Raw genomic sequence first — 22,390 nt, 5'->3', positions numbered from 1 at the left:
GATGACGTGCATATGACGTACACTGTACGTACAGGTACACAACCAAGGTCCAATTGGATACTCCAAGTTCCGCGTTTTTATACTTGCTACTTAGTTTTCTGTTGGTGAACATTTTTCTCATATATTATTTTTTATAAAAAAATCTCGAATTGGTAGCCAAGTTTTATATTGATCTTATAGGCTTACCCCAAGAATCATTAGAATCAAAGTTAAAATGTCGGTCATTTTTACAAGTCTTTTCTGCATAAAATATTGAAATCATGTTGCATTCATACTACTTACTGGCTTTGTTCACAATGAATAGTACATGTGATACAAAAATACTGTTTATTTCACTTATAAAAATAATCGAACATGTACAAGTGCTTTTATAATGCGTAATCAGTACAGCGCGGATAGCGCCACGCCATACATATGTTAACGAGCTCTAGACGCCAATTTGACATATGCTATATATATATATATATATATATATATATATATATATATATATATATATATATATATATATATATACAGTTTCTTTTCTTCTCAACATTTAAAAAAAAAAAAAAAAAAAAAAAAAACATTGTCTTTACAAAATTTAAGTTCATTTTGTCATGCGATGAGAAACGCTCCCCAGTATGTCGCATTAAGATTTAATCGAATCCGAAAGTGTTCAAAACCATCTTGCATTGCAACCCAGACGATATCATGTTCTGCCAACTCAAACAACCCACTGGCATAGTTCGTGTTCGAATTGACCCACTTAGCGACTGCGAAAGCCTCGTTTGGGTTGGAACTAGCAGACGACAGCGCGCACGATAGAGGGCGCCTGGTGGTTTCCGGGTCTGTCTCGTGCCGCATGTATATGCAGTGGGTCATAGCGTGTGACGTGTACTGGTGGTAGTAAACCTGGGAGTAGAGGAAGTACAACCCAGGCACAAGGACAACGAGGCCGTGTCGCGGAGGCTGGGGGTCAAAGTGCATGCCGTTTTGGTATTGTGTGCGCCATGCCGTGAACCGCCCTAAAAGAAAAACTGTATATCTGTCATTCTTTGCTAGTGGTTACAAAATGTTGAATTTGACCGAAAATTTCAAACTTTCTCTGGGAAGCTGTAATTTTGCGATGTGATAGCTACACCATCACAGTTTATCATTTCATAAAAAGGGAAACAGCAGCTGCCCTTTTTAGGGCACACAGGAGAGTTGAACAGCTATACCCACCAAATCCAAGACGCGTTACCCTGGGTAATATATTTTGCACAAACTAATGAAAGTCTAATGGAATGTTTTCAGTTTTAGTTTAAATCATAAGGGGGTGTTGTCTCAATGCTTCAAAACTGGTTTTGAAGAATTTAATCCACATTTCATAATTAATAAAAATGGTGAATATGTGGGTCACGGTAACGTTATTGACGCGGGTACAAAAACTTTTTATAATCATGTAAATAATAACAATATTTTTGCTATTATCCATACACACTTCATTCATGAGGGGCACACCACTTTCACATGCTTTTAAAATGGAATTGACAAACACAGAGGAATAATGCACATATTTTATTTACTGTAACTCTGTCATATATGGGACACACACTGAACAAAGTTGATCTAAAGAATGTTCCAGATTGTAGTTTTTTATCAGAACTATTATTTTTTTATTATTATTTTAACACAATAAAGTTCAGTTAAATACAAAATTTAACAAAATGAAGTTCAGTGTAACACAAAGTTCATAATTATAACATTCTTCCTGACATATGTAGACCAATGGTGATATCTGTTCTGTGCTCACTAAGGCATCCACTCTTGGGATTCTGAAAAAAAATCACACAAAGAATCTGTTAACTCTGATAACGAACAATGGATAACCTAAGATCACAAATAGTTTATTGCTTATTCAAACAAAGTACAGTGCATTATGAGTGGCAAACACGCATTACTGAGACACATTTTCTTCACCCATTTTCGGTGCTTCATTGCGTAACGTAAGTGTTGCTAGTAATCCATTATTGCTGTTTTTACAGACGGTTAAATTTTAAACGCACGGAATACAGTGTAGCAGCTTAATTTAAGACAAAACTAAAAAAAAGTAATTCAATTTCGATGATTGAGTTTTCGAGAACAAGAGAACATGAATACGGTATCACCGCGTCACCATGTTCAATATGACCTTTAGTCCCCCATGTGAAACAGACGCAAAACGAAAGTTCAGACGAAGTCACCCTACTTATAGAATGGTAAAAATCAATCGGTACACAAATATGTTGAAACAATTGAAGAAAAATGAAACGAAACTCATTATTTCTCACCTTCATACAAAGAAGATCCCAATAAACAATCCTGTGACGGTTAAATCGAGGGAATTACACCTGTGCCCTGCATCCTATCTCGACAGCGTCATTGCGTGCCATGTTATCAGAATGGGCCACCCGCCAGTTTGAGCTGGTTTTTTTTAGTGTGTAAAAGAAGCCATTCGTGTGTAGACGTCATCAGTTAGTGAGTATGGAAGAAGATCGCTATCGATGTATAATTTTCACGCGGCATTTTAAAGTCGTCTGATAAGAATCGATCTCTGAAGTTGCAGCGTTGCGAACGTTATATTGGGACGCGGTGAAGAAAAATCGACCTTGCTGAGCAATAAATGTGAAATTCTTAAGAAAACTGATATTATCATGGATTTCGTGACACAAACTAACCGAAATACTACTTTGGACGATTGAACAGTTTTAATACGGAAAGATAGGATTAGATGAAATTTTCATCGGGGTGGGACACCGCATGTATCGTAAGTTAAGCTAATTTTGTGATCATTTTTCAGTGACTTCAAATAAATTTTTATTTAAATAACCATTTGCACATTCTGTTTATTATATCTTCTTGCAGTAGGTGTATTCCCTGCTTCAATAATTCATTCAAACCCTAAACAAACTGTTCCTAAATAGAGGTAGGGTCGAAATTCCACAAAAAAAGACGCCATTTTGAGGGTAATTTCGATATATTTTCTGCTTTTTCTCTTCTTTTGCTTTTATAACAATATCCTCCTTGCTCATGCAGCTTCTTTGATTTGTTATTGAAACATACACAACGATGTCATGAGAATTTGGTCGGCTATCTAAATTGAAATAACATTCTTGTTATGGTCCCCCCGCAGTGCACCACTAGCAAAGAATGACTGATATGCATATATGTGGAAGCAATGTAAAATATATACAAACATCAGTTCTAAGAAGTCCAATATTTAAGACTGAAAATATGTTCCCCGTTGTATATGAGGTAAAATACCCTTAGCTTAAACGTTCTCTGTTGGTGCCCTACCAGAGTACCAGTACTATTTCAGCAAGTTAAAAATATGTAATATTTCATTGAGCTTTTGTTCATAATCACTTTGTGAGTCAAGCATTATTTTTCCCATGCGCAGACTCACGGAATGGCGTTTTCCAACGGCAATTTTTCAAACAAACGTGGGTAAGCATTTCTTAAGGGGTTGCTTTGTCTCTACAATATTCTTCATTTCAGTCCAAAAAATCAAATCTGCCATTATCTTAGCTTTTTAGTAAATACAAAAAAGTATTTTAAAAACTTGTAAAATACTCTCCATGACTTAAATTTGTGTTCCTGAGCTTTGATATTGCACTTTTTTGTGAAAAATTATAAAAAAAAAGAGTTTCATTTTTTGATTGCCTTGATATGAATTTCATTTGCTATGTAGCGATTAATATTCTCATGTCTAAACAGTTGAAATATAGACCGAATAAAAAATCAATGATTAACGATTTTTGGAAGGTTGTCAATTACTGCCACCTCATTAGGTCAAGAGACAGACCACAGGGGAGACTATGTAATCTACCACATTTCCTAAAACAGTACAAACAAACAAACAAATAAATAAATGATTAAATGAGCGAGTAAATAATTAAATAAATTAAAATCCCTTGATGGTAAGTAAATATTAGCGCCAATGACCATCAACTTTATATCTCAAACTGGACAATATGTAGAAAGCGGGATTAATTTAAGAAATGTGAAAAGTAGATTTTACTTACCGTCCGCCATAATGGCTCCTTCGCGTCCCCCCGCACCAGTCACCGGTACCATCTGAGCTGCAGCACGACCATTTCCCACCTGACAGTGAAAGTTGGGACATTTTAAAGGTACCCGCTTCATGACATCTAAGTTTGAATTTGTTAAAACTCTATTTATGCAAAATTAAGTGTTTTCATTATGTTTGCACTGAATCGTACCGTATTTGGCCACTTTTAGGCTGTCAAAAGAAAGTTGGCACAGTTTTTAAAATATTTGTTTATAAAAAATAAATAGAGATCACTTACATGGACTTCATTGGACACTACAGCTCTTTGAAATCTGCCGCTCGCTCCACTTTTGCGCACTCTGGGTCTAATCCGGGCCAGTTTGCGTGCCTTATAATTAACAGGAGGGAGTTTTTGCGCGTCGTCTACGGTCGGTGGTTCCCCTTTTAATTGAATAATTGCGGGGTCTTCCCCTCTTCTGTCCTGGCGAACAATGTGCCTTGTCTCGATGACAGGTTTTGCAAATAAGGGCACTGATTTTGTGAAATGTAACCAGAGTAAAAACATCATTACTCTTATTGACACTGACATGATGCAATTATGCACAGACCGCAAATGCATATGTTGCATCCGCGCTTTGAGATTATAGTGCAATTGGCACGATAGGTTGATTGAATATAAATCAGCGGAAAGCAATGATTTGCCTGCAAATACGTCAGTTTCCTTACCAGGCAAGTTTAGCACCCTGTAAAATCGGTAAATCATTAACAGTTGATACAGAATCTAAATGGACTTATCGACCATAGTTTTGTTTATAAGCACTGTGCACTTTCTTGGAAGAAGAATTGCGTGGAACAAGAAAGAGGAATTAAGCAAGGGGGATGTCGCCGCAATATCCATTGTATACTAATTTCATTGGGAATTGACAGGGTTCTTTTCAGGCTTTGGGGACACCAGTTGAAATCTAGGTATAGATCCTCATGTTTTAATCAATCAACTGTTTGTTTTATATTTCCTTTTACATATATTGATGTATTTTAAACTTATTTTTGTCAATTCATTCCCGCTCGCCTCTGACATACAGCGTGTTATAAGGGTTTAAACCATTTTCTCTATACGAACAGATATTACCATATAAGATCTCTTTGAGAGAGTATATACCTCGTGATCTGATAGAGAACCAGAAAGGTCTATGGGTTTTATAAATGAAATATTAAAAATAACTGCCCAAGATAGCGTATACATATTGATTAGAAATCATACTATGGAATTAAATGCCGAATTGCATTATTCTTCAGCTTGCATATAATTTACTCGCATTTTTTGGAAGGGTTAATTTTCAGCTGACCACCACAACGTTACAATTCTCTACAATCATGTTTTGTAGCCCGTGAAACAAATAACAAAATTAAGATGTTTTAAACAAATATTTTATTGCATTGGAACCACACGAGACGACTATACTTGCAAAGAACTCATACTAACGTGACTATAATGAACGACGTAAATGAATAAATGTATTTATATGCAAGTTTTGAATGAATTCACAGAATGATGCAATTAATCTGAACTTCCTACTGTCACTCCACTCTCTCTCATTCACTCACCCTGTCTCATTTCACTGTATTTTCTATTAATAGTTACAATTATTGCTTAAATGATAATTACATTGTACTACTAACTGGGGATCCCCTTCTCGCCTAATTATGAAAACTTCCTGTAAAGTCACTTATGGAGGTACAAATAATTTCAAATAACCAAACTATTTACATTTTGCTCGACAGCTCTCTGTAATGTTAAGTAAATATCTCATTATTAATATAATAACAAACACACGTGTTTACCTTGCCTACATAACAGTGCTGGGTACCTTTAAAAGAACCACCGGGAAATCACGATGTAAATAAATAAATATATTGTATCAAAATGAAACATAAAATAGGCAATTAATTAATTAATTTTAAGTAAGTTAATGGAAGTGTTCTTTTTATTATAAGTATTTCCTAATTCGAGTTGCTGCAGGTATGTTGCATATAAAGTACCATCTATAAAGTGCCCGTGCATAATTTGGTGCACTACTTAAAATCGTAAGTATTAATTTGGACGAATTCTTTCTGACTTTATTGTATTGCAGTCTTCATTATATACAGTGTTTATTTACATTTATATACATGTACATAAACATTGTTAGACACCTCGTCTTTTCGTGAGAACGATACATTTCGTCAAGTAAACTACAAATTGTTGAACTGAAAACTCGGTGAAATGTAATAAAACGTTGGAAGTGACACCTTTCCCGTATCCATTTCTACGAACCACACTTTAACTGAGGCACAATCTCTTCAAGTGTCTCTTGTCCCTGATGGAATGACTATCTACCCTCACCTACGTGACGTCGGGGGCCTTGTTGCTGACGTCACCACTTCCGGTGCGTCAGCCAACTTCACCAGGCCGAAGAATGTCGTATCCTGTTGCATGTCTATCACCCGGTTGCCTTGTTTAACAACCATTCGCACGTTGTCGTTCCTTTCAAGGTACCATATCGTCCCCATGGAGCACGTTTGGTAGGTGGGGGCGGTGCCACCTTGGTTGACGTTGGTCACGCTGTGGGTACATCTTACTATGCTGCGACCCTTCACGTCTATACCCGCCGTGTTGAATGGAGCCGCGTTGTAGAACATTATCTGTTGGAGAGAAAAAAATATGACACTAAATTTTATGTCAGTAAAAAAAGTTTTTGGTGACATCAAGTTCATGAGAAAAAAAATGAAAAAAAAAACACAAACAAATAAATAAAATTACAATAAAATAATTAAAAAATGAAAAATAATAAATATTATGATAATAAAATAAATAAATCGTTTTACATTGTACATTTTACATAGCACATATATACAGGTAATGAAGACTCCGCGTTGAATATTGAGTAGGAAGTACATTTCCCAACTATATATATATTTTTTTAATGTTGCACGTAAAATCACTCACGGCTCACAAGCAGGGTGTGTCAAGTTTTGGATGAATCAAGAAAAGAAATAGAATATTACCAAAAGCATTTTGCAGACAAACAATATCTAAAAGCGTTAAAGAGCCCAAATGATAAAAAAATAGATAGAACGCGTTAAGTGTGCATTCAAAATTCTCTTAATCATGTGACGTAAGTATTTCATGTGTCGCCATCAACAAAGGAAAATCAACCAGTTTAAATGAAATAAAGGATGATCCGCTGTGGAATCTCCAGAATTCTGCCTAATTCAGCCCTTCCAGGAAAAACGCTTTCCTCCTACGTAACTCTTCACGTTTTTTCAACTGGCTGTTCCTTTGTCTACGTTCTAAGATCTATATAATGACCATTAGACTTAATCGCACAGTAAAGCCCCTTCCTGTTCTTCACCCTATTACCGCAGGATGCTTACAAGTGTGACAAAAGAATATAAATATGCAACTATGGTAATAAAAGAAAAAATCTAAAAACAAAAAGCCTCTAAATATTTCAAGCTTAAAAGCAGCCGCATAGCCAATACAAAGCAAAACAACAGAATACGTACTGTTACCTGTCCGAATAAATAGTACAACCCGGCTTCCGTCACTTGCACCTGGCCGTCCCAGTTCAGACGAAACTTGTTATCGTAATATCTCGCGTGATCTGGGTGTGTCATCCACGGTGCCTTCTCCCAATGCTGTAGTTTGCCATCTGTGATATTTAAGGGACCACATGTAAAGAAATAAAAAAATACATTTCTCATATACCACCATAGATATGAAAAAAAAAGAAAAAATCTTATAATTATATTGTACCAGCATTGTAGTTTTACATAGCAAGTCCAGCCCCTTTTCGTCTGTTTTACGGCGGTCTGTTTTAGACTACAATATTTGGAAACAAAAATCGTAAACGCACAGAGGATTTGGAAGCAGCTTACTTGCTACACTGTACACGTACCAGGTTAAGGTTTCATTTCCTGGTCTGGTTTTTATCACTCACAAACACGTGTAAATAAATGCTTTTTATCAGCCTTCATTTGGCGTGTTTTGGCATTTTGATTTTTAAAAACATGAACAGTTGCTAAAACACCATTAGATTCTAGTTTCAATTTCCCGAATTTCAGTCTTTAAAAAGACGACCGCAAAAAAGGGCCCGTAATAGCTGATAAAAAGACTGGTGAAAGGATAACACACAGCCCCCCCCCCAGTTCAGTATTTACTGAAGACTCGTGAGAAAATAATGAGTCAAGAAAAAATAAAATCACAACCCCAAAAATTAATACCATAGGTGCAGCGTACAAGTTGATTTTAAAGTAAAAGCGAAACTTCCTGAGGGCGTGCAATAAACTGTGAAATAACAAATCGTAACAATTGCTGTATATAACACAATAGATTTAAAATAACCAAAATTATGAAGAGCCAACAAGCATTAGTATCGGTCAAGTAACCACTAGTGTCGTAGGCAGGTTGAGGAGTATAGTGACCGAGCGAAGAAAGGGGAAATGGCGGATTACTTGTTTTACTTATTATTAAGATGGTAACAAAATCATTCATAATACACAATTTCCAGTGTTTGACACTTCAACATAGAAAACATTTTACGCTTGAGAATGTAGAGATCTGCGGCATTACAAGGGAAGAGTTGTCTTGGATGGTTTTGCATTAACATTTGCATCCATTTCCTTTCTAATATTAAGGCGAAAAGGAGTTCAACCTGCGTATCTGCACACCGCGGTTATTTTCGAGTCAATAAATAATTAAGATTGTTCTCACAAACCAGAGGCCGTAACGTCCTCAAAGAGAAGCGTTGGTCATGCAAGTGCATTGCAAAGCGACGCAACAAATCCTAAGCAATTAATGAATTAAAAGCGGATGTAAGGCAGGCTGTGTATCCGCATTCCTGCATTTAGAAGTTTCTTGTTTGAACTATACAGAATTGTTTTGTGGCATTTTAAGCTTTGTAAACGTTATGTCCAATGGACAGCAAGGTTCCAGCCAAACAATTCTGAAACACACACCCAGCTTGAAAAACGTATTGACAAGGACCGCAAAACATTTTCATCTAAAGAAAATGCAATTGAGTCAACGTGTGCCAACGTGTGCCAACCATGCTGCAAAATAAAGGAAGAATTCGCAACAGATTCTCTCTTTTCTAAACTTTCATCCATTAAAAAAAAACAAAACAAAACAAAAAAAAAAAAAAAAAAAAAAAAACGCGGCGTCAGAGCACTGAACATATGGGCCTATAGACCTACCGCAGCTTCGGAAAGTCCTCTCCCTGATATTAGCATGGTCGCAACCGATCCTCTCACCCGGTATATTATTTGGATCATAATCCTCTATAAAGACGAAATGGAGACAATGGTTCGTTACTAAACGGTTTGTATCTACTGGAACAAAATAGACCTCGAAAAACTGAACGGTCGAAATGTAAGAAACTTCTAAATGCAGCTTTATATGAAAATGTGAATGCATTGTGATATTGTTAACAAAACTATTTGGAGCCAGGCAAAATTAACTCCGTTGTTTTGTCATTTCACAGGATGAAGATATTATAAATGTGCATACTATGAATTATAAATGTGCATACAATGAATTTGGAACAAAGTGAACGTTTTGGCAACCAGTGCCGTTTCGATTTCAAATTTTTATTTATGTATAAGAAAATATATTTTTCTCGTTAGGCGTGAAGTAGCAGCCGTTGGCATTCGCCAATCTCATGGTTATTACTCAATTCCATGAAGTTCCTCGAACAAAAACCCTCAAGCGGTTTCACTTTCGTTTTCGCTGGTTTTAACTGATTAATTTTGCCTGATCACGTGACACAAATGAAATGTACCTTCAGGTACGTCATACCGACCTACATTCCCCTGGTAAAGTGCCGCCGCCAGCGCCATCTACAACAAGAGAAGCTCATTAACAAAACTCGAGAATATTTTTGCCTGGCGGAAAGCTACCAATAGCAACCTAAATATATATGATAGTGAAATTAGCCACCCCACGCCATTACCTAAGCCAGTCCTTCCAATAAAATTAAACAATTAAATACGTCAGCTACTTATTCAACATTATTGGATTAAGCTATCGACAAGCAGCGAAAATTATACCTTCTTTTACACCAAAGTAAGAGCTACATTAAAAAATATGACACATTCGACAGTAGTTCAATTTTACTAGTCACTACCCTATATAAATTGCTCTTCCATTGCAGCTCTAAAGAAGTGTTATGATTTGAGGTCAGATACAGCCCGATTTTAGTGATATCTACATGTACCAGTTAGCGTGGAGAAAGATCAATGGCGCCCAGCGAACTGAGAAATAAAAACTACCTTCATGAACATCGTAAAAACCGTCTCCCTCCCTCTCTGTCCTTGGACCAGAGAACAGAGCAGCGCTCGCATTTATCTACAAATAGTTTGTAACGACCTCCTGTTACGGTGTACAAATGCTATTGTTAACTTCTCAATTGCAGTCCACGTCTAAGCCATTTTAACGAGTTTATATTTTATCATTCTCTCTTTCTCTCTCTCTCTCTCTCTCTCTCACACACACACACACACACACACACACGCACGCACTCAATCTGTCTCTCTCTCTCTCTCTCTCACACACACACACACACACGCACGCCGTTCACAGTATATCGCATCGACCACTAACATTATTGTGTGTCTTCATACGGGTTTCACATAACTACTGATTATAGTATTACTTAAATCATATCAACTAGAATAACACTTATTAAACTTGATAAAAAATCATTCCTACCTGGCCTGGTGGACCGGGGTCCCCTTTGTCACCTGTAATTAGGAAACAGCAGACTAAATGAACACATTTAAAATAGATTTCCCCCTTATGCCCATTTTGGGCTGACACAGGAGTTGATCTATGTTATTTTGATGGCTACACAGGCAGATTGTAAAACAGTTTTAAGGGCGATACTGGTACATACAGCTACATTACACAATAAATAAATAAATAAATAAATAATAAAGAAATGAAGTTCAAGTTTTAACTACTGCGCAAAATACGTGAACAAGGTGAACTTCAAACATTTGACTTCAGATATATGGGATAACAGTAAGGATTGCTGCATTGAATTGTTTTTTTTTTCTTTTTTTGATGCAATAAGGGATTCTAAGGTCAACGACCCTCACCTTTTTCTCCTTGGTCACCCTTTATGCAACCTGAACAAAGAAAAAAGGGCGTGAAATAAAAATCCGTTCCCAGCTTGGCTAATATCTTATCATGCCTGTTATTACAATAAGAATGCAACAATTAAAGCATTAAAAATCATTAAAACAACCTTAATGCCCCTTATTTACATCTACAATATCGGCATGTGCAATTAGTATTTTTCAGAAAATTAACGTGTATTGACTTTTTTATTCTCATGCAATCTCGTACTTTTAATAGGAAACATTTGAAAATAATTATACACAATAATTTGCACTGCCCGTCACGGATGGTAAAAAATTAGTAAAGGGGAAACGGCTTATCAAGGAAGAAAAATCAATCTTTTCCAAGCCGGACTTCTGCCGAATTTAGCCCTTCCAGGAAGGCCGCTTTCCTCCTATGTTCCTTTTCACGTTATTTCAACTGGCTGTCTGTCTGGTAAATATGTCGGCAAGTCTTCTTGGAAGAAGCTATTCTTTTTACCAATACAGTTTAGGGGGAGGAGGAAATAAGTGGAAGGGGGGGGGGGGGCTGCCTATTTTCTAAATAAAATGGCGGCCTAAGTTCCCGTAACGCCCCTTCCCAGTGTAAAAAATAAACAAAACGTACCGTGTTAGACAGGAGTATTACGTGATTTCATACATCATTAAAAGAATCGAAGCGAATGGGAAGGGTAGGACAAGGAGGAAAAAATGTAGTAGGCCTACTGACAAAGAGGCCATTCAGTCACCACCGAACTGTTACTATTTTAATATCTTCTTGGAAGATCACGTGACTCTGTCATCTCCATATTCGGAACATTTTCTTGGAATGTTTACCTAACTTTGATAATCACAATGCGTTTATTGATAAAGGCAACAAGCCACGCGTCTGTATACTCCTTGATATTACGTGCACCACCAGAAGAAACAAGCGTCGAAGACATTAAGGAAGTCAGTTTTCGCAGAAAAAGAAACTGTTACGTTATTCGGTCAGTGTTAAAAGTTAACTGAGTTGAGTAGAACGATAAGTGAATCGGGGTGAGTACAAAGTTTACATCTGCTCTTCATCTTTTTTTTGTTTTTGTTTCTCTGTGATAAAAATATGAAACGTGCCCTTTGAGATTATTTTTGATCTTGTAAGAAGTAGAGCTTGATTGACGATCAGCTCAAACTCATCTTCTTTCAACATATTTACAGCTCGAAATCATGGTCAATTATATCAAAAATTGGCACAAATTAGACATTATTCAACAACGAGATCGAAAAGGGGAGAAGTGTAAACAAAGAATAAGATACTCAGTGTTAGGATAATGTACTTTTCATCTATAAAGGGGTGTTACTAGTCCGGCTTAATTAAAACCTACTATCCAAAAGTATAAAATATTTTGTAATTTATTAGTAGCCCTACTTCGCTAAACAGTAGTATGAGGACCAATAACCGCTCATGGATTTTTTTTTGGATTTTCTTTTTTGTCGAAAATCTCGTCACTTTAAATTTGGGTTAACAAAAAACAGCATATTGACATTCATATAAAAATGTAGTTTCGTGGACCCTTGGGTGCTTTTTTCTTCATTTGTGCGCTCGACATTTTGATCACAGATGGCTGCATCATGTTCAATTTGAGTGAGGAAAACTTTAATTTAAAAACTGAAGTGATAATTCAGCACACCAACATTAAGACTCTCGGATTTCTTTAATCTCTCTCTAGTTTGTTCCCAAATTCTATTCAATTTTGCAATAAAAGTTCAAACACCCTGTCGGAGGGTTGTATTAGGTTTTTAAATAAAACAGGAGGACATTAAACTTAAATGACTACGCCGGTGGAGAATAGGCAGAATTATAAATAAAAGACTACAACTTTTGCAAAAATAGAGAAAAATTGGAAAAAAAAGATACCGTTACAACAGCCTCGCAAGGTATAACAAAACAAAAGGTAAAAAAAGAAAAATAATAATTGCCAGAATGTCAATATATATATATACGCCAAAGTTCCCTGTGAACGTCATTAAATTTACCAATAAATGCACTATGTCTAAATCTACATATGTTTCTTTAACTAAGAAATAAGCTGAAAATAGGTATAACAGGACCAATAAGAAGAAAGTTTTATAATTTTTTATGGAAAAGCCCAGGTACATATACATGTAGTAAGTCTCTAATAGGCGTTAAGTTAAAGGGCATGTTCTACTAGTATGCGACAGAACTGAAAAAAGCTTGAAGTAAACACACGTTGAAGCTTTCACTTACAACGTCTACACCTACGTGGGCACTTATTCTTGTGTCTGGTTGGAGTTGTCGTAGATTCTGGGCCAGCCCCTTGGCGTCTGTCTCTCCGCCTCTCTGCGCTACGTTTTAGTCTCGCGCTCTCGCGGGACCTCAAGGACGCCAAAATGGTGAAAATATTCCCCGGCGTATTGTCTGCGCTTTCCAAGTCCTGAAAAAGAAAATTTGAAAATTATGATACTAGTGTAAACCAGAAATATTAACGCAGTCACGATGGGGAAAACAATGTCTCAAAAGATAACATATTTGTTGTGCTTGCATTGATTTTTCGGTTTGTGTTGTTTCTTTTAAAACTTCGCTTTATGCAAACTGCAATCTACATATATATTGCTTGCTGGGTGCAAGCAAATTTAATTAATCTCACAAAGTAAAAGAACAGAAATCCATTCGTTTCACTGAAGCATTCGAAGGAATAGTTTTCAACGTAAATCTTCAGATAGTGGGATATCACTTAATCGAAATCAACAACCAGGAACTTTCTAGCCTCATGTTAATCTTGCTAGAGAGTTTAGGTGTAATAATAATAATAACAACGAACCTTTTATTTTTTAATATAAATGGAGTACAAAATGAAATAAAGTTTATAGGATGAAATTAAGCGATTATTATCAAAGATAAAAATCACATTTAAAAAATCTTAATTTAGGAATTGCATTACCATTTAAATGAAAAGGAAAAATTATTTAGCCATAAAACCATTAATTTGCAATACCCAGGGAGTGAAATATTTTCGCATTTAATTCCGGTAGTTCAAATACCTATATACTAGTACTAGCATGGACCAAACGTTCCTCTTCCTGGTTTGGGAAAAATTGGTGGATTTTCTAGTCATAAAAGTATATTCGAAAGGATTTCGATCCAGGTGGTTTAATTTTCAGTTATTCTAATGCCGTTACTCCAACTGTGACAAATTGCTGTTTTGTGTAACAATCAAACTGTTTACTCTTTTCACATTCACAGTCGACAAATTTCTTCTCTTTCCCTCACTCCCTTTCTTTCTTTTAAGAAACAATTTTCTGAAAATATTTAGGAGACTACTAGTTTCCCCCGGTAAATCTGATCGGAAAGTCATATGTGAGAGACAAACTTCGGTGCGTCAAACTGGATGTTAAAAATTATAAAAAAACTGATTGCTGAATAAATCGTCTGACTACTCCCCGGTTGGCTAGTCCATTTACAATTATCGCTACTATACGTTCCTTTTTTCTAAACCCCACTAAAACTTCTTCCAAAATATTTCTAAAATTAGTACAGCTGTTCACTATTTTCCTAACATTGGAATTCTTGGTTTGTAAACTGTGTTTATAAATTATTCCGAGAATGGCCGTTAAGGCATACTGTTCTTTCTCTTTTCACTGTGGTTGGATAATCCAAAGCGGGGGAAACCTCTTCAGTGGGAAATGTTTAGTTTCACATTTAAAATACGTCTTCCAGGAAAGTTACACACCAGTGGCTTATTTTTTTAAATTTTCTATTCTATTCCAGGCCTATTTTTCTAAGTAAAATAAAAACTTTGTCGAATACATTGTAAAAAATCGTCTCAAGTAAACGCAAACGTATGTGTACATTTATATTTGTATATACAATTGCACAATGTTAAAATAGCACCATAGCAAATTGTGGGATCCTATCATTATATTCCGATCTGTTTATTTTTTAAAATTTACACATATTTACATTTTGTCTTTTTGCTTTCGTTTACATAATCCGAAAAAAAATGTTCATGTGTAAAATTGATTTCGAGCTCCCATCTTATTTCACCTTTTACCTTTAGTTCTTACTTCTTCCTCTTGAGACTCTTTCTCTCTCTCTCTCTCTCTCTCTCTCAAAAGCACCGCAAACTCTTATCTCGCTCTCATACATGTTCACACACACACACACTTGCTCCTATACATGTACATACACCCTATCTCTGTCTCATACGCACATGCACGCGCGCACACACACATACATGAACATGCACAATTTCTCATGCCTGCGCCTATAGAACATATACACCATACATTCCACCTTTTCCCTGTAAAGCCACGCCCACGCATAGATCAAAGTCTGGGGGTCCAATCGTAAATGCAAATCTCTCCAGACGAGTGACGTAACACGCGGCAGACAGTCAGCGGTTACAGTATGTTGTGAAATAACTCTGACAATGCGTTATAGGTAACAGTGAAGAGATTGAATGACACGAGCTGCTTGATTGATGCGCTGCGCATATTGTTATGCAGCCAAAGTGGCCCGGTATAGGTATTTAAGTGCGTAATATCCTTAGTGAGAATACCATACACCCAAAGAATGTGGTCTACGTGTGTCCTTGTGCATTATGCGCTATGGTCAGTGTAACATACTATCTTCACTGATATGATTTGTTTTAAATGCTGGCTTTTACTTTGAGCAGGAAATGTGGACCGAAGTTTATGAAAGTTGCGGCATTACATGATTTTACAAAACTGACATAATAAATAATAGATTAAACAAATGTATAAATAATGAAAATAATGGTAATAAAAATAGTACTTGTCATAATGATGATGCCCGTAAGATAATTAAGGACAAAACTTGCAAAACGAAACAAACAAATAGACATATTTTAGAGGAGGGGGAAGGGTGACAGATGTGGCAGCAGGTGACTTACTCGGGCTGAAGAAATAAAAGCAAAATCAACACTGACAAATGTTTAAGCGGCACGCACGCTACTGAGTACATTCAGCCGATGACCCTGGGTAAAGATCATTGATTTAACAGCTACAAGCTGCACGGTGATCTACTGAGGGCACATGTAGTACTTGCATGGTCTTTCTTATCAGACTGATAAATAACTGTTTGGAAAACGCACGCTGGTACTGCGCAGTATTAAAAAACCTTAACTTCTTTTAAAAATCAATATTTAACAAAGACGACTAAGCGTCACGCAGCCTTACCTCGTATTCCTCAACTTCAGTTTCATTTTGTGCCACCACATCTTGTATAATTTTCTCTTCATGGTTGACAACTGGGGAGGGCGGTTTTCGGTCACGGTCCGGTGAAGGCTCTTTAGGAGACAAAACTCCTTCGTGTCGGGAGTTTACAAAGTATGCAGCGTTCCGCTCGCATCTATCTATTCCGTCTTGCAGTGCGTGCATCTTAAGCGTAAACACAACGCCGCACGGGGCTAGAGCGACGAGGAGTAAAACTGCGACGACGATCGCGGGCACCCAGTCCCTGCGGCCCTTGGCACAGCGGCCGCACGCCGGGCAGAGCTCTCCCGGCGTGCGCTGCGCTGCCCCACGGTGCTTCCCCGCGCTGACATCGTTGCCTATTTCTCCCACAACACTCATGACGACTTGGTAAATTCCCCGGCTGAATCAGTGATGGGGAAATCCCTGGGTGTTTTGTGTGCTTGTGGCCACAGCTAATACTGTAAGTAGGCCATATCGCATGTCTGCAGCGTCGCAGCTCAGCTGTTTATATGTTCGCTAATTCTGAGAATGCGCACATGCGCAGGAGCCCCGTGGCGGGCTATTTTGATTTGAAATGAATTGTTGACACTTTGGGGATAGCAGGGTGTCAGGTTTAGGTCCAAGATTAAGCCATGCTATTATTAGACCAATATCAATATTCGCGTGCTGCGTGCCTTGACGAAGCAAAATCACAATGAAAGAAATAACCGTGAAATCATTACAGAAAGCTTGGCGTGTAGGCATACCTTTCTTTCGCTTCACATTATCGAGGAACTGAACTAGAATTTAGTGCATTTCCTTTCGCACGTAGTTCTTTGTTTTGCAATAAAAATCGTTGCATGCCAGTTTCACTCACTCACCTCTCTAATACAAAAACATGTTGGCGTTGACATATAATCTTTAAACAAACTTTGGTATTTACATGTCTGTGTTTAGTACCATGCATACACATTTTGATTATAGCTATGTCATTTGAATATATCGATTTGAAGACCAGCGGGGATTTAAGTGAGGCCCTGCCCCTAGTATGCTAACGCATCTGACCTCTGCTGACGTTTGACCTTTAGTGACCTTTGACCTCCCTCGAGCTTTATATAGGCCTATTGTTTTAATATTAGGGGCGACATTTATGCAACCCGAAGACAAACAACTAGGTCGAGGTGCAGGGATATGTATCGGTACAACATACAGATATTGATAACAATATTTACCAGACAGTTCACAATTGCTCCTACAGGCATAAATATATAGTCTAGTTTGGTCCATGTGACCTTTCTCTGTGTGCACAGTCATCATTAATAATATGCGTTTTGTTGTCAAAAATTAATAATTTAAGCGTTTTGTTGTCAAAATAGAACATGAAGCAGCATGCATCGCATTCTCACCCCCTTTCTTTCTCGCTTTCAGTTTCTATAAAATATGAACTGAACCTTGATATCCCTATACAATGCATTAACCCCCGGCTCACTTGCGCAAGCACACGCAGTCTTCCACATCACTTTGTGTTACGCTAACCGCAAGATATGGGTGACCTGAATAATAACATACTGTAAAAAAAAAAAAAAAAAAAAAGGATTTTATACAAATTTTTCATAAAATTTATTGACATTAAGATGTAGATTGTTTTCTTTTTTGTGTTTTTAGAACTTAATTGAAAACATGTAAATAAAACTTTTTTTTGTAATCCCACCATATCGAATCACCACTGAAAATTCACTTTACACTTTTCCGGGTTTAATTGATTAACTTTAAATTGATTAACTTTTATTTTAATTCTTTTATTTTTTCATTCATTCCAGCTGCACATTAAACGAGCACTCATGTCAAATTATTGCTGCTTAACCCAACCACATGCTACCATATACAGTTTCAAAAAGGATAACAAAAAAAGTTTCGTAACATTATTTCCCTAAAATAATATTTGCAAAGAAATTTTCAGCCTATTTTTGTGCTTTAAAGACCAGAGGGAAAATACGTAGGTCTAATTCACGATTACGTGTTTTAAAGCTTTTTTCGGGCTACCCGCGAAATTAATTTCAGTTGGTATTTTGTCAAGTGGATTTTGTGTTGTGTAAAAATACGGTGCTAATAGTTTTTAAACGTTACAGGAAATTTGCTCTCGCTTCTTATCTTATTTTTAACATTTGCGCTTTATATTCTTCGATTGTTAATTTTTTATTTATTGTTAGTTTAATTAATCATTTACATTTTTAATCTATTTATGCATAATCTTCACACTGTATTTTTGGGAAGTCTAAAGAGATACATGTAGTTTATAATTTCTGTATATTTTTATACGAATTTATTTTGACAAAAGCCGTCAGAAATTACTAGTTGGAAAAATGTTCTTTGGGAAAAATGTTCTTTTGTTGAACTCTGATCAGGATGGAGCCTTCGCTTTGGTAAAAATACTGAAAATGAATTAAAGGCCTATCTTTTTGACAAAATTTACCACCTAGACTCTTTTGATACTGCACCACGGCTTTTGTTTTTGATCTTACCAAACAAATTTTTTGTCATACTGTACTTTTTCTTTTGTCTTAACCCCTCTTTCATATTAGCTAACGATTTATCTTTACAAATTTAGGCCTAATCACTTTTATCTGAGAATCGTTTTGTATTTTAGGCATTACGTGAAATGTACAGAATATTTTTTTTTGCGAAAATAAGATTTAAAGGCATTTCTTCATCTATATGATGATTATAAATATTTTTTCTCTGAAAACAATATTCTTTAAAATAAAAAAGGCGTTGTTAACCATACCAGTACGATGTGTAATTCAATTTTGACTCTGCAAGACAATATTATGGTCACTCAGTTTGAAAAATAAATATAGGTAAAAACATAAATAACATTGTAAATAATATTGATGCACGTAACAAATCTGAATCCTGAAATTCCAGTTTAGTATGTATAATAAGTATATTTCCAATTTCATCATTCAGGATTTTCCTGCCAAAATCTTATTTTCTCCGGAATATGTTTTTCTTCCACGTAATTAATCAACCCGTCCCTGAACTTAAAATCCAAGTTATTTTAAACAATTTCTAATTAAATGATTAGTTCTAAATGTCTGGACTGGGAAAGATAAGTAACTTTGCAGGTTTTTAGACATTACAAAATGACTTCGAGATTTTTTTAAATGCGTACATTGTATTTAAATTTATCAACTATCCAACATGTGAAATCGTTGAGATTTTTACGGGTCTTTACATTTTTGACATCAAAGCTGCGATCTCAGTGCTGGACAACAGATTAGTTATAATTTTTGCTTTTTATTTAACTACGGTTTATGCAGTTACTAGATTTAATGATAACCGAAATCACTAAATCAAATATCCTAATTAGCCATAATCTTTATAATAAAAACATTTTTAATGATTGTAAATAAGATGAGTAATTACATCACTTGTCTTACGGATTAATTTCGAACATACTACTTAAATGCTATCGTCATTATTACATCTAAATGTCTTTTACATCTGAAAAAGTTGATGTTCATGTTTAGTCACAAATAAATATCATAACACATATTCCTATATGTTTTTTTAAACCCAAACCATTTACTGTCAAAGTATCATTTTATCAAATTCTACATTTTTAGTTTAAGTTAGGTAGGTAGATTCTTTTTTCATTATAAAGGTTAAGTGGAAATATCGCTCACCTATCTTTTTGTGGACAAGTCGTTTCAAGTGTTTAACAGATTATTCATTACGTGGAAATTCTCATATCATTCACTCAATATTCAGGAGGCAAATGGACCATAATTCAGTGTCTGTAGCCTATAAAGTATAGCGCAATGTTTTAGTAAGAAGGAGCTCTATTTTCCTAAATGTGAGAGAATTCACAGAATTTGAAACGAAAGTCTCTGTTAATGTTCCAAACATAAAATAGCCTCGTAAACAAATGCTTATTTGTCATTTTTATTCTATAGTTTCTATTTCAAACTCCTTGGGAAAGCAGAGCATAAAAACTCACAAACCAAGATCATACCCTTTTTACTGAGTTAAACTTTGATACTCAGTTTAGTTTTAAATCGTATTTCATATTACATAGGATTAATTATAACAACATCAGAAACATTTGATTGGCGGCGTTTAGAGAAATGTGTGTATAAAATAGAATATTTTAGATTATACCCTGTTAGCTTCTCATGTACGCATGTGTAACGCGTACATTTTAAGCACGTGAATTATTTATGTAATTTATCATAAAAGGTTGGAATTCATTAAAATGTCAAATAATTCATTCTTTCCAAGAATTTAAGTCAGTGAGAAACACTGACTCACATATTTTGATATGATAGAAAAGATATTAAGTGTTTTTGTAATGACAGGAAGTGGATTTTGGAACAAGATAAAAAGAATTACTTCCCTACCAGTAGGTCCGTGAATATATGAAGGTTTATCTATTCGTTCTTTTCTTGTTCATTTTCAGTCTGTGATGTGCGTCAGCATAAAAACAAATAGGACATAACATTTGTACGAACAGTGGGCATTTCCTTGAAACTTCAACATGGATGGACTTGACAAAAGTGGGATAACACAAGTGGGATACATGTAACACTGAAATTACACGACTTTCTACAGTAACAATGTAACACCTTTACATAAGTCCTTTCTGTTAGCTCTTTTGTTAATGTGAATAGCTTATTATGGAACAAAATTTAGTGAAAAGCACCGTTTCGCTCTTATCACCAAGGACGGCGTCATGAAGCTGAGTACCCCCAGGGCCCCGTATCTCGAAAGCATCGCGCACTGTGACCGATCGCAAGTGTCTCGATTCCATAGCTCGTTTTAACATTGTAGCCTCTATGTGATATCGCTATTCGCAATGCGCGATGCTTTCGAGTTACGGGCCCAGGTCGTCGGGTGTTGACTTCACTCGGGGCAGTGAATTTGTGTTTGACCTGGACATAGATGGTTTTGGATTTATCTAATATAACAACTTATATAAACGCCTTTGTAATATGCGCCTTTATCTAATATTGTCGCCTTTGAAATATGGTGCATAACTGTAATCCAAATGTATATTTAATCATTTTGTGTGGTGTTCTTTTCTTCTTTAATTTTAATATGTTTTTATATCAAGAATAAAGAGGTAACTTTTCTTAAATCTACAGCTAATATTGAAATCGTTAACATCCATTATTTCTATGTCCGTGTGGATCATCTAAATCAGGCAGGTAAAGAGCAATTTAAATATTAGCTGTTGATTGAAGAAAAGTCACTATTTTTTCTTTGTACGTAACACAAGCGATGGAATTATTTGTTTTAAATCATTTTCAAAATTGTGCGATTGCAATAATTTATATGTAAAGTTAAAGTACTTTATAATTTCAATTTAAAAATCCTATGATTTGCTGTTGATATGATAAAATAATCGATGATCATTAAAGAACAGAAATTAGATAGACGTGTTATAATTTTTTTGTGTGAGTTTACAGGTCCATATATTTGCAGACAAGATATGACATTGACCTGTGCGAGGATGCTATACTCAGTTATCTTTCTCCCTATCACTGGCCTCTGCGAGGACATTATATCCCATTATCTTAGGGCGCATTTAGAACAAATTGATCCGCGGATCAAATATGGCTGATCCACTTGAAAGCAATGCTGCATAATTATTTAATGAACTCCCCGCCTCCCACGTGTGCCGTCTCTGCAGTGACTCCACTTCCATCAGGCGTAGGGAACTAGGCAAACATCAGCACAAGAACGCATTGCGCCCTGATCGAAGATTTTTAAAATCGCTGTGTCCATGCAGGGACAGCCAGTGTGGGAGGCGGGGAGTTTATTAGGGGATTATGCAGCATTGCTTATAAGTGAGTGGGCCATATTTGATCCGTGGATCAGTTAGTTCGTGGATCAACTTGTATTGAATGCACCCTTCCTCCCTACCAGAGTCAAGGTGGGTGATGTACAAAAAATCCTCGCTGGATGGAAATGTGTACGTGGTGGTGATTAGCCTGAGAAAAATAGTGAAAACACTTGTGAAAACATCCTTCTGTGGCTCTG

The 22,390-nt window shown here is 36.1% G+C and overlaps 2 protein-coding genes and 1 long non-coding RNA gene across 17 annotated transcripts; 1 reads left to right on the top strand and 2 right to left on the bottom strand.

Annotated features, from left to right (window-relative positions):
- Nucleotides 1–478: 478 nt before the first annotated feature.
- Nucleotides 479–4,689, bottom strand: LOC147759460 (uncharacterized). Its single transcript, XM_086996581.1, has 3 exons — nucleotides 4,314–4,689; nucleotides 4,029–4,107; nucleotides 479–1,007 (listed from the first exon to the last, which is right to left on the bottom strand). The coding sequence occupies exons 1-3, from the start codon at nucleotides 4,641–4,643 to the stop codon at nucleotides 598–600; spliced, it is 819 nt and encodes a 272-aa protein (XP_086852707.1). The 5' UTR covers nucleotides 4,644–4,689; the 3' UTR covers nucleotides 479–597.
- A 738-nt stretch (nucleotides 4,690–5,427) lies between these two features.
- On the bottom strand, nucleotides 5,428–20,813 carry LOC106165340 (uncharacterized). 15 transcript variants are annotated; one of them, XM_013543512.3, is made up of 8 exons: nucleotides 16,352–20,813; nucleotides 13,401–13,587; nucleotides 11,153–11,182; nucleotides 10,764–10,795; nucleotides 9,835–9,892; nucleotides 9,251–9,334; nucleotides 7,562–7,707; nucleotides 5,428–6,697 (listed from the first exon to the last, which is right to left on the bottom strand). In XM_013543512.3, exons 1-8 carry the CDS (start codon nucleotides 16,745–16,747, stop codon nucleotides 6,395–6,397), a joined length of 1,236 nt encoding a protein of 411 aa, XP_013398966.2. In that variant the 5' UTR covers nucleotides 16,748–20,813; the 3' UTR covers nucleotides 5,428–6,394. The 15 variants fall into 15 exon arrangements, with proteins under 15 accessions (XP_013398966.2, XP_013398967.2, XP_013398969.2 ...); XM_013543513.3 differs by having other exon boundaries at nucleotides 7,568–7,707; XM_013543515.3 differs by having other exon boundaries at nucleotides 9,856–9,892.
- On the top strand, nucleotides 11,497–21,781 carry LOC147759459 (uncharacterized). The gene is made up of 2 exons (XR_015331284.1): nucleotides 11,497–12,190; nucleotides 20,808–21,781. It is a non-coding gene; the product is annotated as an uncharacterized LOC147759459 (long non-coding RNA).
- The last annotated feature ends 609 nt before the right edge of the window (nucleotides 21,782–22,390 follow it).

The sequence above is a fragment of the Lingula anatina genome, chromosome 10 (assembly GCF_051362555.1).
Source record: "Lingula anatina isolate TDL-2025a chromosome 10, LinAna3.0, whole genome shotgun sequence".
NCBI classification, from domain to species: Eukaryota; Metazoa; Brachiopoda; class Lingulata; order Lingulida; family Lingulidae; genus Lingula; species Lingula anatina.
The sequence above is the reverse complement of the archived record's forward strand: the minus strand, read 5'-3'. Positions and strand labels throughout refer to the sequence as shown.

Coding starts and splice junctions, on each gene's coding strand:
- LOC106165340 (XM_013543512.3), bottom strand. CDS start 16,747: ATGAGTGTTGTGGGAGAAATAGGCAACGATGTCAGCGCGGGGAAGCAC. Junction 13,588..16,351: donor CTGAAGTTGAGGAATACGAG/GTAAGGCTGCGT, acceptor TTTCTTTTTCAG/GACTTGGAAAGCGCAGACAA. Junction 9,893..10,763: donor ACCCCGGTCCACCAGGCCAG/GTAGGAATGATT, acceptor CTCTTGTTGTAG/ATGGCGCTGGCGGCGGCACT.
- LOC147759460 (XM_086996581.1), bottom strand. CDS start 4,643: ATGCAACATATGCATTTGCGGTCTGTGCATAATTGCATCATGTCAGTG. Junction 4,108..4,313: donor TAGTGTCCAATGAAGTCCAT/GTAAGTGATCTC, acceptor TTTCACTGTCAG/GTGGGAAATGGTCGTGCTGC. Junction 1,008..4,028: donor AGGAGCCATTATGGCGGACG/GTAAGTAAAATC, acceptor TTTTTCTTTTAG/GGCGGTTCACGGCATGGCGC.